Raw genomic sequence first — 16,049 nt, forward strand, 5'->3', positions numbered from 1 at the left:
ATAACCCGGGCAAAGGACGGGTACGTCAGCTTGTAAAATACAATTTTAATTTAGTTATGATAATTTTATTTACACACCAAGTACATTAGTCCCATCTTTGTAAACGAAACCTCTCTTCTGGATGTACTGTGTGACGTTTTCAAACTCTGTCTGGTTGGTCAAGTTCGTTCCAGTTCGGCCAATGCTTGGTTTGGCTTTCACTTTAGTGTATGTTGTTTCAACTTGTTGGAAACAGGCCTGAAGAAGATTCTCGGGAAACATGTTTCTAGAATAAAAAAAAACAATAAAAAGGTGGTCGGCATTATCAATATCAACTGGTTGCACTTTGCCTTGTATACTAGCAACATCATCAATACACTTGTAGTAAATGCCGAGTAAAACACAAACCTAAACAATATTCAAAACAAGGAACTGGGTAGTGCCGAAAAATCGGAATTATTAAAAACTCCATTTTCAGCTGATACAATATTTTTTGATCTAAGATGCAACTGTTAAACATTTGTATGTAAAGTCTTTATTACCAGATGTATTAGGAGGCTTTAAGAAGGAGGGTATCATGTAAATATGAGGTAGGGCCATCTTTGGTGTTAATCACAAACTAGACCCTGTAACTGAAATTTGATATCAGCCTCTGGCAAATACTTGATGGGTTGGACTTTCGCTTTTTTTTTTTTTGCAAAGCAACTCTGACTATAGTTTGAATTTTGGACTTGTCTCTTCTGTTTCGCCCCACCCCACCCCCAGTGGGTTAGCTGAAAGTGTACAACACTAAATTCTGGGGCTCGATTCCCCCATCGTGAAGCTTTGCGCTAAAACAAACACATTCTTCTGTTTCTCAGCCGATTTCTAAAACCTTTTTAAATAGATTCCATTAGACTTAGGTCAAGGCTTAAGATATTATTTGTTTCCATACAACTGCTGGACAGGGTGAGTAGCATTTCTTGGAACGTTATTCTGATGAAACATTCCCTTCCCAATAAACTTCCATCAACTAGTACATGATTGTCCAGAATGTCACATCTGGATATTATTTTCATACCTGCGTTAACTATCCCCCTCTACCTTTTATGGTTTGGGAGACAGTATTGTATCTCGTGTGTTAGCAGTATTCAGGCTGCTAACAAACACCTTCCAATAAATAGTAGCATTCACATTCCATACGATTGATATCCATTGATTTTTTTTACACCAAATTCGATTCTTAAGATAAAATAAAATCTGATTTGTTTCATTCAAAGATGTGATTGACAAGTTATAGGATGTTGCTCTTACAGAAAAATCGGTATCGTAAATCTTTCTGTGCGTTATACAATTTGTTAATTGCAGAGGTCGCTTTGCTTCAGACATGTTGACTGCAACTGGTTGGTTGTGGCAGATGCTGAATTTTTTCGACCTATGGGATAATACTTGTGATATTCGCATGCAAAGCAATCCTTATATTAGCCGAAGATTTACTGTTCCAAATGATTTATCTATTTATTTATTTACATGCTAGAAAAGTTTGCCACCATCCAAAACTATCCTCACTCCAATCGTGGAATCTCGTCACAGTCCAGGTAGCAGTGACGCTTTCCTTAATTCCGAACACAGGAAGGAAACCTTCCGGCAGCAGTTAGTTTTATTTTTACTTTTTTACTATTAATTATTCTGTATATCACTTCTATACTTCCACCCTCATTCCTCTATATTCCATTTGACCAGTTTGACCTCTATTCCATCATTTCTTGTTCCCTCATTCTACACGATGTTTCATTGACGACATCATTCAGAGATTTTACCAGCTAGGTGGTCCACTTTCTCGATCTGTGATAAGCCGCTATGGCCTAGATTCTAGGTCGTTATCAGATGAGTCTTGAAGTCTTTTAAGGGTTTCACTGATGTTCTTTAGGCAAAATCTGTCTTTAATATTGTGATGAGGTTTAGGGAGTCTGTAAGGAATATTGTCCTGTTATGATCTTTACTGTTATTGGTCAACCAGACAAGTGCATTATCGTATGGCTCAAATTCTGCTCTGAATAACCGGAACGCTCAGTTTTGGCCGCTGACCATTGATACTGGATGTCCGTTTTTCCACGCAGTTCTTCCTATGCAGTCACGTCTTTCCTGACTGAGACAGCTGATGTTGTTATCTGTGTCAGTACTTGCTCGTGTATTCATTCCAAGACTTAGGCTGTGCTGACCAGTCCTGACTTTTTCCTCCACATCCTACGGCCACTTATACTTATACCTATTTGTCTGGACTTACTTAATGCTCTTGATGTTTTCCAGTGGAAATATCTCCTCAACATATTTATTAGCTTCACTGACCAATTACTTGACCAATTTCAACCTATGTATTATTTTTCTGTCTGCCTTTTTTCTCAAGCGATGAGCTATTTTGAACCAACTTGTTTCATATTATAATTCCTAGTTATCAACTTTCGCGTCTTTCCATATCCTGTTCTACGGGAATAGAAAAACAAATAAATTAGTGTTGACATGCTAGTGTTGGTCCCAAAAATCCATTAATTATTGCATGTTATCTTAGTTGGCAATAGTATTTTGAAAGCCACTGTCGTCAAAGGACATCTGATATATCTATGTAGAACTAGTTTCATGACATTAATATAAAACTTAGTTTTACAAAACGAGCATTCAACTGACATTGTAATGTTTTCAAATCAAGCCTTTGAAGATTACAAAGATATAAACATTACATCTACAACCAACCTTAAAGTACATTGGTATGATTATGTGTCTCTGAAGTTTGATAATTTCAACCAGAATAGCTAAAATCCTTACTACCCCATATCTATGTTTTTAAATACTAAGAAACATTTGAAAATATTTAGCTTAAATTATAATTTCAATAATTTATTAAGTCCTAAGTTAATATTGTTTGATCTATATTTACAATAGTACCAGAGCGTATGTCCATACCTTATATTTCCAGAGTATTTTTTATACCTAATATACCAGCATCGTCATGCTCATACTTTATGTTTCCAGCATATCTTTTATAACCACATTATCCATGCTTATACTTTATATTTCCAGGATATTTGTTATACTATGTAACCAAGCACTAGCTATGTTCATATCTTATATTTCCAGAGTATTTTTTATACCTAATATACCAGCATCGTCATGCTCATACTTTATGTTTCCAGCATATCTTTTATAACCACATTATCCATGCTTATACTTTATATTTCCAGGATATTTGTTATACTATGTAACCAAGTATACTAGCACTAGCTATGTTCATACCTTATATTTCCGAGGTATTTTTATACCAAATATACTAGCATCGTGCTTGCTCATACCTTATGAGGTCCAAGAAAGCGTCCAGGGTATAGACATTCTTATCTTCGGAATCTGTTTCAACCCCTTCTTTGATAGACGGATCACCAGGGTGAATTGCTGAAACTAGAGTAATTCCAAGCACAGCAGCTAGCATGGTTGTAGCAAAATAGTAAACCAAAGCCCTAGAGCCCATCCGTCCACTTGACTTAGCATCTAGCTGAGCAAGTCCTAGAGAAAAAAAATAAATGAGTTGTTTACTTCCTTTATCTTGAAACTAGAGGTAAAATAAGCACATTGTAATATCCTTTAACAAACACTGACAACAACTTCTTTAGCTGATTGTTACCTGTATCTGTAACCTGTATTAGTTACAATGTAAGCTCTATCTGCTACGCCGAATAAGAATCGAAGGATCAACAACTTAATAGTATATGTTTTGCAGGTAGTTAAATTAATATTTCTGAAACACAGTTCTGCATGCGTTGCATATCTCTGTGTGTAGCTCAAGAAAATGCCCACCCCCACATTTCTGCAAAGATTTCTCCAATCTATTTGATGGTTGAGGTAGATGTGATACAAATCCCTTCAGAGTTTTGAGTTTGATGTCTATTTGATGGTTAAGGTAGATGTGATACAAATCCCTGCAGGACACCCCAAACATGTGTTTTGAGTTTGATGTCTATTTGATGGTTAAGGTAGATGTGATACAAATGCCTGCAGAACATCCTAAACATGTGTTTTGAGTTTGATGTCTATTTGATGGTTGAGGTAGATGTGATACAAATCCATGCAGAACATCCCAAACACGTGTTTTGAGTTTGATGGCTATTTGATGGTTGAGGTAGATGTGATACAAATCCCTGCAGAACATCCCAAACATGTGTTTTGAGTTTGATGGCTATTTGGTGGTTGAGGTACATGTGATACAAATCCCTGCAGAACATCCTAAACATGTGTTTTGAGTTTGATGTCTATTTGATGGTTAAGGTAGATGTGATACAAATCCCTGCAGAACATCCCGAACATGTGTTTTGAGTTTGATGTCTAGAATTTTGAGAAATGTTTCTCTATTTGCTCATCAAAATGTTTTCGTTCCCCAAATGATTCAGGGTGATTGGTGGTTTTTTATGTGATATTCATTCCAGAAGAGGTCCCAGACGCGTTCTTGTCCAGTTTATTCTTACAGAACTTTTCTGTTCAGGATTGGTAATGATGAAGTTTATCCGGTCTAAAAGCACCATTAGCATTCAGATACCATTTCTTACAATATATTTTTTTCCGACTGTACAATTCTCATTTCATCAGAGAAAACGTAGTTATCATATTGCGGTTAATGTACTCGGCATAAGATTGTACATGTTCTGTTGTGACTTCTAGGATAGTGTGTAATTTATAATCTAGTTACTAGTAAGAAATATATATATATATTGATCCTTTATTTAGTTCTGCACACGTAATTTGAGATTAAATGCGTTGGTCTGCCTAAGTTATATATATTTACTACAGGTAATGGACTGACTGTCATACTTCAGGTTACGTGTAGCCTCCTGACTAACATATACTTGATGTTACTTGGTTCGATAATGTGCTTTTAATTACACAATATTCTCACTGATAATAGCAAGTATAAATCATAAATCTTTTAAATGTTAATATAATTTCATTTGTGAACAAACTTTATTTTAGTACGTGAAAACTGAACATTGCACGTGTTTTAAGTTAGTGATAAAGAAATTACTTTAATTTCTTTATTTCTTAAATAAATTACTTAATTCATTACTTTAAAGAAATGTTTGTTTATTTAAAAAAAACAAAAAATGTTCTTATCGCAACTCATAAATGATGTATCGAAATAAAATCGTTTTCAATCAAATTAAGCATTACACTCATCTTTTTTTACCACCTATCACTAATCATCTGGAACATAGCTTATTTTTTTCATACAGTTGAATAAGCAACTTCGAAGATTTCTGAATGTAACAGGTATAAAACCTTGTAGTATGCTACGATATGAACACTGTAAAACCTTTTAGTGTGCCAGGACATGAATATAATAAAACCTGGTAGTATGTCAGGATATAACTAACAAAACTTTGTGACATGTCGGGATAGCGTTTCTTATACAACCTGATGTTATATCAGGAGATGACTACACAAGTTGAGTACGTTATATTGAAACGATTTTAGAGCTTTTCCACGTTTGGTCATACATTATCTCGCAACTGTACATCTTAGCAGTAGCCCTACAGCGAAATACCAAAAGGTTCTGTTGTAAGGCCGCTATATCCAAACTCACCACTTTCTGCAGTGTTTCCACAATCTATCTGATGTACCAATACAATGGTTTGATAATGCTCGATTCAGTAGTCCAAATGCACAGAAATCCATATGCACTAAACATATCCCTATGGCCTAAGAGTACGAATATTTTGGGTGAGAAAGGATTTTTACATACCTTCTCCAAAAGTGAACAATTTTCAGGGGCATTACGCTGCGTACGTAACGACAAAGAATGTCAAAGTGTAGTTCTGATATATTCACTTCCACCGCGACACCATATCGACTGTAGTTTTCACGTTACTTGCTGATTTGCATATTAAACGTCGTTCTAATATAACTACTCAACCCTCTGTATTATAAAGAAAAACTAGGCTTATGCCAGGTATGATGCTTATAAACAGCTGATGGGGTAACTCTTATAGGCCAGGTTGTATGCTTGGGTAGTACGATTCATATTACCTGGTGAAATGCAAAGATTTGACTATTATCAAACCTTATGACATTTGTATAGTTTTAATCTAAAGTCCATTTCCGTTCCAGTATCCAAGACGGTCTGATGAATCCTGGTATTAAGCAAAAGGCCTCGTCGGCACTGGATATGGCAGGGGTAATGTGGTTAACATATTATATATAGCATATTCTCCTTTGCTTTCAGTCATTGTTTTTTAGAAGAACATATAACTCTTGTAAAACCTAGTAGTACACGAGGATTATTAATATATATATATTTATATACAGACAGAAATTAGCATTTATTATCAGACAATGCAAGAGATATTTAAATTCACATTCCTAAAAGAAAGTAAAACAGCAGGTTTTCTTCGCTATCTTCAACTACATGTTTTTAAGATCAAACAACTAGGTAAAAATAAATATTTTTGATAAATAAAACACAGAAATAACAAAATTATCACATATTATTGTACTTTGAACCACGTGTACTAAAGTTATCACATATCATAATAGTGACGACCTAGACCCAAGTCCACAATTGTACTTTGAACTACGTGTACTAAAGTTATCACATATCATAATAGTGACGACCTAGACCCAAGTCCACAATTGTACTTTGAACTACGTGTACTAAAGTTATCACATGTCATAATAGTGACGACCTAGACCCAAGTCCACAATTTTACTTTGAACTACGTGTACTAACGTTATCACGCATGATCTATATATATGCTGAGGTTATATAATATATAATAGAGATTTTCTAGGTCCCATGTTGTCCTTGGATCTCCTTGTGCTGAGACTATCACACATTATAATAACAATGTTCCAGGCTCCTCTAACGTCAATCGTTCCATTATAAAAAAACTCCTGTAAAACATAATAGGGTCAGTCTTAGCTACTCGTACATATTGATCATCCACTGTAAGTGCACGCTAGCTTTCAGGACCATGTTTAAGCCAAAGCACAAACGTCAATCAGGGTACTTAACAGAAGTGTTGTGAAGTGATATTTTTGAGAATCATGTTTCTTCAGCCATATTTCCACGAAACAGCCGTGATTTTGAACTGTGGTTGAAAGTTTATGAAATTTCGTCAACGTGAATTCCTTGTTAATCAACTGTACCAGAAGATACGCGCACCATCATCACAAGGGATTTAAGAGTTAGAAGTTCCCTTTTGTAATCATTGACTTCAGTTTGAGTTATTTCTCTTATACGAAGAACAAATCAAACTTCTTTTCTTGAATGTTATGATTTATTGTTCTAAATAGTTTAACAATTTTACTGCATGAATGTGTATTTTCTGAAATGCTATTTGTTTATATTTTATCAGCAACAAGTTATCCTTAGCATTTTTGCACTGTCAAATATTATACACCTATATCTGCAGTAACACATTACTACGTTTGCATATGCTAATTTTTCAATAATACGAACACATGAGTAGGAATAGTAAAATATTTCACGGCAAGAAAAATATTTCCAAGCTCGTATAGAAGTGGAGTTATAACTTCTATCACCCATAATCTTTTTTTGTAAGATTTACCTGTGGAATGAAACTACAACCTAAACAATCATGAGTTGAAGTTCATGAGGGTGCTACGGCAAGTGTTTGGGAATGAAACAGAAAAGCAAGTTTAAAAAATAAATGCGAATAAAAACAAGTTACTAAAACCAAACACTGGGGGCGTGATAAAAAAAACTTATCTCCTGCAGAAATTAGCAAAGCAATCTGAATAGTGGTAAAATACTTGTATAATTAGAATACCTTAACGTAATATGCTGGCTGAATATACGATATCGTACAAAAAACAAAAGGGAATTATAATTTATCTTTCTACATGTAACACTTAGAGAATTATTAATTGAAATTTATTCTATTTTTTCCATATCACTGGATAACTTTGAAATTTCATAATTCTCTTCGGAAATAATTATTTTTAAATCAAAATAACTGCCAGAAATAAATAAAAAACACACACTGAGACAGCAGAATAATTGGGAAAATTTCTGCATTTCAATAGACCAATCCAAAAAGTCACCTAACACCTTTTGGCAGAAATTTAAATCAATATACCAGTCTACTAAAACTAATAATACATCAAATACAATAATAAATATGCCACCTCTGATAGTGACAAAAGTAATCTATTTGCGGAATTTCTAAAGTCGTCATTCACGATGCCCAACCTGTCAACCTTTGATAACAATAGGGTGAAGGAGGATTGCTTAATATTCGGGCACCCCTGATTAGTAATTATTTCTTCGGAAATAATTATTTTTAAATCAAAATAACCACCAAAAATAAATAAATAAATTTATCTTGGAGTTTATTTTCTTACTATGGTCCATGTTTTAATGCCTCGGAAGTTTTGAAATTGCACACTTTTCGATTGCATTTTCTACTGGAGTAAATAATTCACAAAAAGCCTCATATTTTCGTATATTAAGTTCACAGGAATGTGAATACTGTTTGTACGCTTGCCACATATTCTGGTTATGACATTTAAAGAAATTAAGCTTTATTGTACTATACTTGTTTAAATAAATAGGCTGACAGGGAGATAGTTAAAGATGCATCGTATAATTTTATAACAAACGTGTCTACTTACCTGATATCATGGAAGAAATTATTAGCGGCAAAATCAACATCTTTAACATCCTCATCAGAATATCACCAGGAAAGGAAACCAGCATGATCGCTTCTTCTCCATAATTACCGAATCTTGCCAGAAAACCAAGCAAAACGCCCAAAAATACACCAAGTATCGTTAAAACTAATAGTAAGTTCGTCTTGATCCATTCCAAAAACTTGAAGAATAAAAATAAACGAGATATTAACGTTAAGAGGGAATTATACATGTACAAAATATTATTCATATTTCTAAAATAATAATTCATTGGCATATAAAACTTTAATAAACAGTATGCCCATAGAATACTGTTAAACAATATATTCATAGAACATTGATAAAAGTTATGTCCATAGAACATAGCTCTCAATTGGAGAGCCCTCCAGTGGCACAGCGGTATGTCTGCGGACTTACAATCCTAGAAACCGGGTTTCGATACCCGTGGTGGGCAGAGCACAGATAGCCCATTGTGTAGCTTTGTCCTTAACTTAAAACAAAACCTCAATTGGAGAAGGGAGCTTGGACTTGTAACTTCAAACAAAACCTCAATTGGAGAAGGGACCTTGGACTTGTAACTTCAAACAAAGACTCAAATGGAGAAAGGGCCTTGGACTTGTAACTTCAAACAAAGACTCAAATGGAGAAAGGACCTTAAATTTGAATGGCTCCGGGTGAAAAGAAAATATTTTGTCGCTGCTGCTTTTCTGCTCTTACACCTCAAAAGTGCCTATTTTCTCAGTTATAAAAACTATACATAACCACTTAAAGACATCTCTGATTCCACATCTTGCTAGCTGCGAGTTATTAGGGGGGGGGGTGATTTCAGCTTTAAAATGAATAATACACGGGGAACCTGTAGATCTTTACAATATAAAAAAAATAGTTGTGATATGTTTAGTGTTGATACACAATAATCCACTTGTTAGTTTTAGATCTTAATAAGTATATATAAGACTAACTGAATAAGAGTAAAAGAGGATCCGTTTGCTTTTTATTGCTTTTTTATTCTATGTGTACCAGAGGAAACCCACGATCCCCATATTCTCCCCTAACATTCCCCCTAAAAAAGTCTCGCCTTATGATGGTTGACAATTGTCAATTTTTATTAATGAGCCCCTGCCCTTTCAAATGTCTCTTGCACGTTATTGTTGTTGAATTAAGAAATATATTTAAAAAAGTATTCGTATTTCTGTACCGAACTGTATATCAATAACGGTCTTGGAACAAGATGTTGCATCAGCCTTACGATTCTTGTTTCTACCTGAAAATGTATTTAAACAATAACGGTCTTGGAACAAGATGTTGCATCAGCCTTACGATTGTTGTTTCTACCTGAAAATGTATTTAAACAATAACGGTCTTGGAACAAGATGTTGCATCAGCCTTACGATTGTTGTTTCTACCTGAAAATGTATTTAAACAATAACAGTTTTGGAACAAGAGATAATATTGTTATATTAACCTGAAATTTCATAACACTTATTTTAGTTTTATAAACCAAAAAAGACTGTTTTTTTGCAGAAATCCGATCTCTGATCGTAAAGGTACTGTTTTTACTAGCAAATAACGAAAAAGTTTAAATACATTTTCAGGTAGAACAACAATCGTAAGGCTGATGCAACATCTTGTTCCAAGACCGTTATTGTTTAAATACATTTTTCAGGTAGAAGCAACAACCGTAAGGTTGATGTAACAATGTTTTCCGCAGTTGTTTGTTCCCCATAAACCATAACCTAATGAACAAAGTTCAGATCAATGTAATAATCTTGCAATTTTTCCCCTCTAGTTTGTCAAAATGTATCTTTACAAATGAGAGTTCAAGTTAATGTAATAATGTTTTCAACAATTTTATATTAAACTAAGACCTTACGAAGTAGAGTCTTACACTAACGTATCAATCTTACCTCTATTTCAATTTTCTTGAAACTAAATTGTAACTCTAAGAAGTTTAGATTTAGTGGAATATTTGGTTTATTTGTTTGTTGAATTTTGCACAAAGATACACGAAAGCTATCTGCGCTAGCCGTCACTAATGTTTAAATGACAGACAACACCAATTGCTAACGTCACTCTTATAACGTATTCATGCTCCAAAATGCGAAGTGGGATTTTTTGTTGTTGTTGTTATCACGAGACTCGAACCAAAGAACCTCAGATTCATAACTGGGCACACCGACCAGTGGGCTGCGCTAGGCCCAGAGTACAAGTAGTTTTCAATCAAATTGGACTTTTGCAACACAACGAGGTCCGAAGTTTCAAGATGTAGACATAGCCATTCCTCTCGGCTACTTTTAACTTAGTAGAGGATTGACTATTGTAACTATATAATGGTTCGGAGTGGCTAAGTGATTAGTGCACTGAGACTGTAAATTCAAGGATTTATGGTTCGTGGCCTGTTGCTGCAAAATCGCACTCCACACTTCGTGGTTGTGGGTGTACTAAAATAATTACTGTTAACTCCCACTATTCGGTCAGACAAACTTAAAACAGGATTTCTATACCAGTGGTGGGCACAGGACAGGTGGCCAATTGTGTAGCTTTGTGCTTAACAACAAACAAACAAAAATTTGTCAGACAAGAGTAGCCTAAAGGCTGGTGGTAGGTGTTTCTTACTAGATGCCCCCTCTAGTCTATCAGTTCAAATTTACAAACGGCTCATTGCGGCTTCAGTTAATGAAGAAAAACATTTGCAATCTGCGGATCACAGATTCGAATCCCCGTCACCGAACATGCTCCCTATTTTAGCCTTAGAAGCGTTATAATGTGACGGCCAATCCCACTATTCGTTGGTAAAAGGGTAGCCCAAGAGTTGGTGGTGGGTGGTGTTCCTTCTCGCTGTTAAACTAGGGACGGCTAACGTAAGTAGACCTCGAGTAGGTTTTCGCAAAATTCGAAAAATAAACAACAAAACTCTGAAGTTTGTGTAGATTTTCTGTTTTCATTTGTTTCTGTTAGTCCTCATCTGAATAACTTTTTTCCAATTCCAGTTGTACATTGTGTATTTACACTTAATTCCACCACTGTTTACGAGAGTGGTCTTTAATTATCTGCATTCTTTAAACGTAGTTACGAATGAATGTTACGTCAATCTATGGAGTTTCTTTTCCAATAAAATATAATCATATTTTTAGGCTTCTCAGTTTATTTTATTTTGTTTGTCGTTAAGCGAAAAGCCGCACAATGAGCTATCCGTGCTATGCCCACCACGGATATCGAAACAGGGTTGTAAGCATTAGAAATTTTCAAACTTATCAATGAGCCACTGGGGTAGGCTTCTCAGTAACAAAGGTAACTGTTTGTATATCTAAATATTACCTTCGGTCCTATTTAAAACAAATAGAACAAAATCGTTATTCGAATAAAAGTATACAATATGGCTTCCATAGGCTCGTTCCAATAAATCTACACGTGAATCTTAAGGTTCACTGCTGTATAGAGTATATGATGGCTAAAAGATGCCAAAGACAGTCTGTTTAAATCAAGATTCCGGGAGGTAGTAGAACTTAAAAAAAGGAAAAGGTTATCGAGATGAAGCATTGATAACATGCATCTAAGATGTCTCAGCCCACCCATTCCTATCCGAACCCACAGGTGTAATGTACAGATGAAATGGAAGATGATAGGAAAGGATAATATGGAGTAACATTCCTGCTATCCAGAATTAAGTTCTTGATGAATGTGTGGTTTTAAATGTATTCTGACATGTTACCCATCACTCAAGACTTTAATAAGTGGTCAAAACTGTGGGGTCATTGTGAGCTGGGAGCTCTACGTTTGTTAATTTCACAAAAATGCTGGAGCAAATAAACTGAACAGAATGGAAAGGAAGTTGTTGATTCTCATAGTATCTTGAGCGACAAAACTGGATAATGATGTGATGGGAAGAACCCCACTATTTGTTTGTTTCTTCCTATAAATGGGTCCAGGTTTAATGACAAACTGAAGAACACTGTGGTGGTGGTGGGGGTAATGACATAATCTAGGCATCTATCTTTTAACTGTTTTTATCAATGTCCACTGGTAACAATTATTGGAGAGATTAATTATTTGTCGCACTGTGAACTTCTGTAGACAGTTTTATATGGATGGATTTTTAAGGAAAAGCATCATGCTCATTTCGCACCACTTAATCTAGTTAAGATTAGTTCTAGATGAATGTATAATATATTACATTAGACTTGATTAATTGCCTTTATTATTATGCTTGTTCAAAATGAAGCTTACATGGCCTCTATCATCGATCTAACAAGCTGACGAGAGCTGATAAAGCTCGAAATAGCAGAGCTCAGTTATCTTAGTTTTAAACTTGTTATCCAGAAACTCGTTTCAAGTATTACTACTGCAATGGAAACAAATCCAGATTATTAATTCTAACTAAATCTCTCTCTCCCTCTCCCTCTCTTTCTCTCTCTCTCTCTCTATATATATATATATATTAAATTTGATCTTATTCCTAAACGTTTTTCCAAAGTTTGTCCTTTAAAGATATAGATGAATTGTTTTTCGTTAGATCGTAAAAATCTACACAACATTAAGAATTGCCAACGACATATCGACTAGACATAATTAGCTATAAATATAATATTTTTCTGATCATGTTGTTTTCTAAAATGACTACTTGTACTGCATCAGTTTTTTCATAGCTTACCTTTTTACCACAACTATTAGATGGCTCAGTCATGCGGATCACATTTGTTGAGTCATGTAGCATGGGAGTCTTTGCGTTAATTTCAGGGAAGCTTTGTTCCGCCATGATGACAAGTATCCCGAATGGTGAAGATGTCTTCAGTTATTCTTGGTAAAATAATAATAAAAAATTAAAAATATCACAAATCCGCCTTTTTAAATGTTCTTAACATATTTACTTTTTTTTTACTTCATTTGTAGGTCATGGGTTTTCTGTTAATTTTTTTAACTGTTCCAATGACCATCATGACAGTGAAAATAGTGTAAGAATAAGTCAGTCACTTGACTACTAACGAAGCTTTTAGTGGATTCCATGTGCTAATCGGCAGGCAGCAACCGACTTTAGTAAAATCACATCATAATATATTGATTCTGGATTTCATCGCATTGGAGCTTATTCTAATAAAGAATTCTTTACACTCGCCAAAAAATTATTAGCATAGGTAAACCTACCAAAAATATATAGAACTCACTCATTTACAACTAAGAACAAAACAGAAAATAATCAAAGGTCATATAAAGCACACGACAAACGAAGTCTGTTTACTCAGCTTGAAATTACTTATAAGCAAAGTTAATCAACATTTACTCAATAGATATGATGCACTCAGATCATTTTTAAAAGGACGTGTTTCTTCTTCCTAAACAAGTTTTACTTGAAACACCTTTTTTAGTTTTATTTTATGTTGTTTTAAACTAGAAAAGTGTCTAAGTTTCATGTTAAAATATGCAAAGTATTAAACTCAGCCACGAAAGGTATGTTAGTGCGTATTCCAAAGTGTAACGTCATGATGCCACCATTTCTAAAGTATGTTAATCTGGTAAAAGAGCTTAAAAAGGCTTAAATGTAATATTTTATAAGTAGGTTTTTATACAGCGACAAGAACTCAGCGTCGAAACCCCCTTGCTTTCTGTTTTTACTTCTTCAAAACGTGTACATATATATCATAACAAGAACTGAGTATACCATGGCTGAAAGATGATTTTGGAACATTAATGTGAATGTACTCGGAGTTAGAACATAAAATAATCTGTATAATATTCTTAAATGCTGAGTTACGTGTAAGGATAGGGCTAACATTTATATTAAAGTAAGTCCTTCCCTAGACATATATACATATATCAAACTGGAAATAATTAATGTATATAAAAAACTAAGTGTAAAATATATATACATGTGCTATTAAGGTACGTTCTCTAAAAATAGGAATTTTTAGTGAATCTCTTATGGAGACAAGAAATCGTAGAATCTTACTAATTATGGAGGAAAGCAAACCAAACTTTTTGTTACATGAAGGAACTTGAGCTTTATTTTCTTTTTTACTTGTCTGACTCACGCTTAGAACGGGATGTTGGTAACTTTCAAACAATGAAAATCATTCCCTTCGGTCCATGACATGTGTTCTGGCTTAGGGACCATATATACATATACGCATATATGCAGCCAAGAACGAAAATTGTAGAACATAGTAGGCAGACAAATAAAATTAGGATACAAATAACGATGTGGGAATCGCAAACAGTATTTTAGAGTAAGAGAAGCATCAGTGAAGTAGGACCAACAAACATTACATGTGAAGTGAGACTATAACTAATTTACAGTAATCTGTGAAGTAGGACCAACAAACATTACATGTGAAGTGAGACTAGAACTATAATTCTACAGTAATCTGTGAAGTAAGACCAACAAACATTACATGTGAAGTGAGACTGGAACTATAATTCTACAGTAATCTGTGAAGTAGGACCAACAAACATTACATGTGAAGTGTTCACATGTAATGTTTGTTGGTCCTACTTCACAGATTATTGTAGAATTACAGTTCTAGTCTCACTTCACATGTAATGTTTGTTGGTCCTACTTCACAGATTACTGTAGAATTACAGTTCTAGTCTCACTTCACATGTAATGTTTGTTGGTCCTACTTCACAGATTACTGTAGATTTACAGTTCTAGTCTCACTTTACATGTCATGTTTGTTGGTCCTATTTCACAGATTACTGTAGATTTACAGTTCTAGTCTCACTTTACATGTCATGTTTGTTGGTCCTACTTTACAGATTACTGTAGAATTACAGTTCTAGTCTCACTTTACATGTCATGTTTGTTGGTCCTACTTCACAGATTACTGTAGAATTACAGTTCTAGTCTCACTTCACATGTAATGTTTGTTGGTCCTACTTCACAGATTACTGTAGATTTACAGTTCTAGTCTCACTTCACATGTAATGTTTCTTGGTCTTACTTCACAGATTACTGTAGAATTACAGTTCTAGTCTCACTTCACATGTAATGTTTGTTGGTCCTACTTCACAGATTACTGTAGAATTATAGTTCTAGTCTAGATTACTGTAGAATTACAGTTCTAGTCTCACATGTAATGTTTGTTGGTCCTACTTCACTTGAAGTGAGACTTGTAATTCTACAGTAATCTGTGAAGTAGTACCAACAAACATGACATGTGAAGTGAGACTAGAACTGTAATTCTACAATAATCTGTGAAGTAGTACCAACAAACATGACATGTAAAGTGAGACTAGAACTGTAATTCTACAGTAATCTGTGAAGTAGGACCAACAAACATTACATGTGAAGTGAGACTGTAATTCTACAGTAATCTGTGAAGTAGGACCAACAAACATTACATGTGAAGTGAGACTGTAATTCTACAGTAATCTGTGAAGTAGTACCAACAAACATGACATGTGAA

At 34.5% G+C, this 16,049-nt stretch overlaps 1 protein-coding gene across 8 annotated transcripts in view; it reads right to left on the reverse strand.

The window, feature by feature from the left end:
* The window catches only part of LOC106462269 (excitatory amino acid transporter-like), a 68,221-nt gene that overhangs the window by 11,407 nt on the left and 40,765 nt on the right, over positions 1-16,049 (reverse strand). For all 8 annotated transcript variants that reach the window (XM_022389471.1, XM_022389472.1, XM_022389479.1 and 5 more), the window contains 4 exons: positions 13,301-13,446; positions 8,632-8,830; positions 3,306-3,513; positions 78-265 (listed from right to left, as the gene is read on the reverse strand). In XM_022389471.1, the coding sequence (XP_022245179.1) occupies positions 78-265; positions 3,306-3,513; positions 8,632-8,830; positions 13,301-13,405 (700 nt within the window). In that variant the 5' untranslated portion in view covers positions 13,406-13,446. The remainder of the gene's footprint in view (positions 1-77; positions 266-3,305; positions 3,514-8,631; positions 8,831-13,300; positions 13,447-16,049) is intronic.

The sequence above is a fragment of the Limulus polyphemus genome, unplaced genomic scaffold (genome assembly GCF_000517525.1).
Source record: "Limulus polyphemus unplaced genomic scaffold, Limulus_polyphemus-2.1.2 Scaffold1129, whole genome shotgun sequence".
NCBI classification, from domain to species: domain Eukaryota; kingdom Metazoa; phylum Arthropoda; class Merostomata; order Xiphosura; family Limulidae; genus Limulus; species Limulus polyphemus.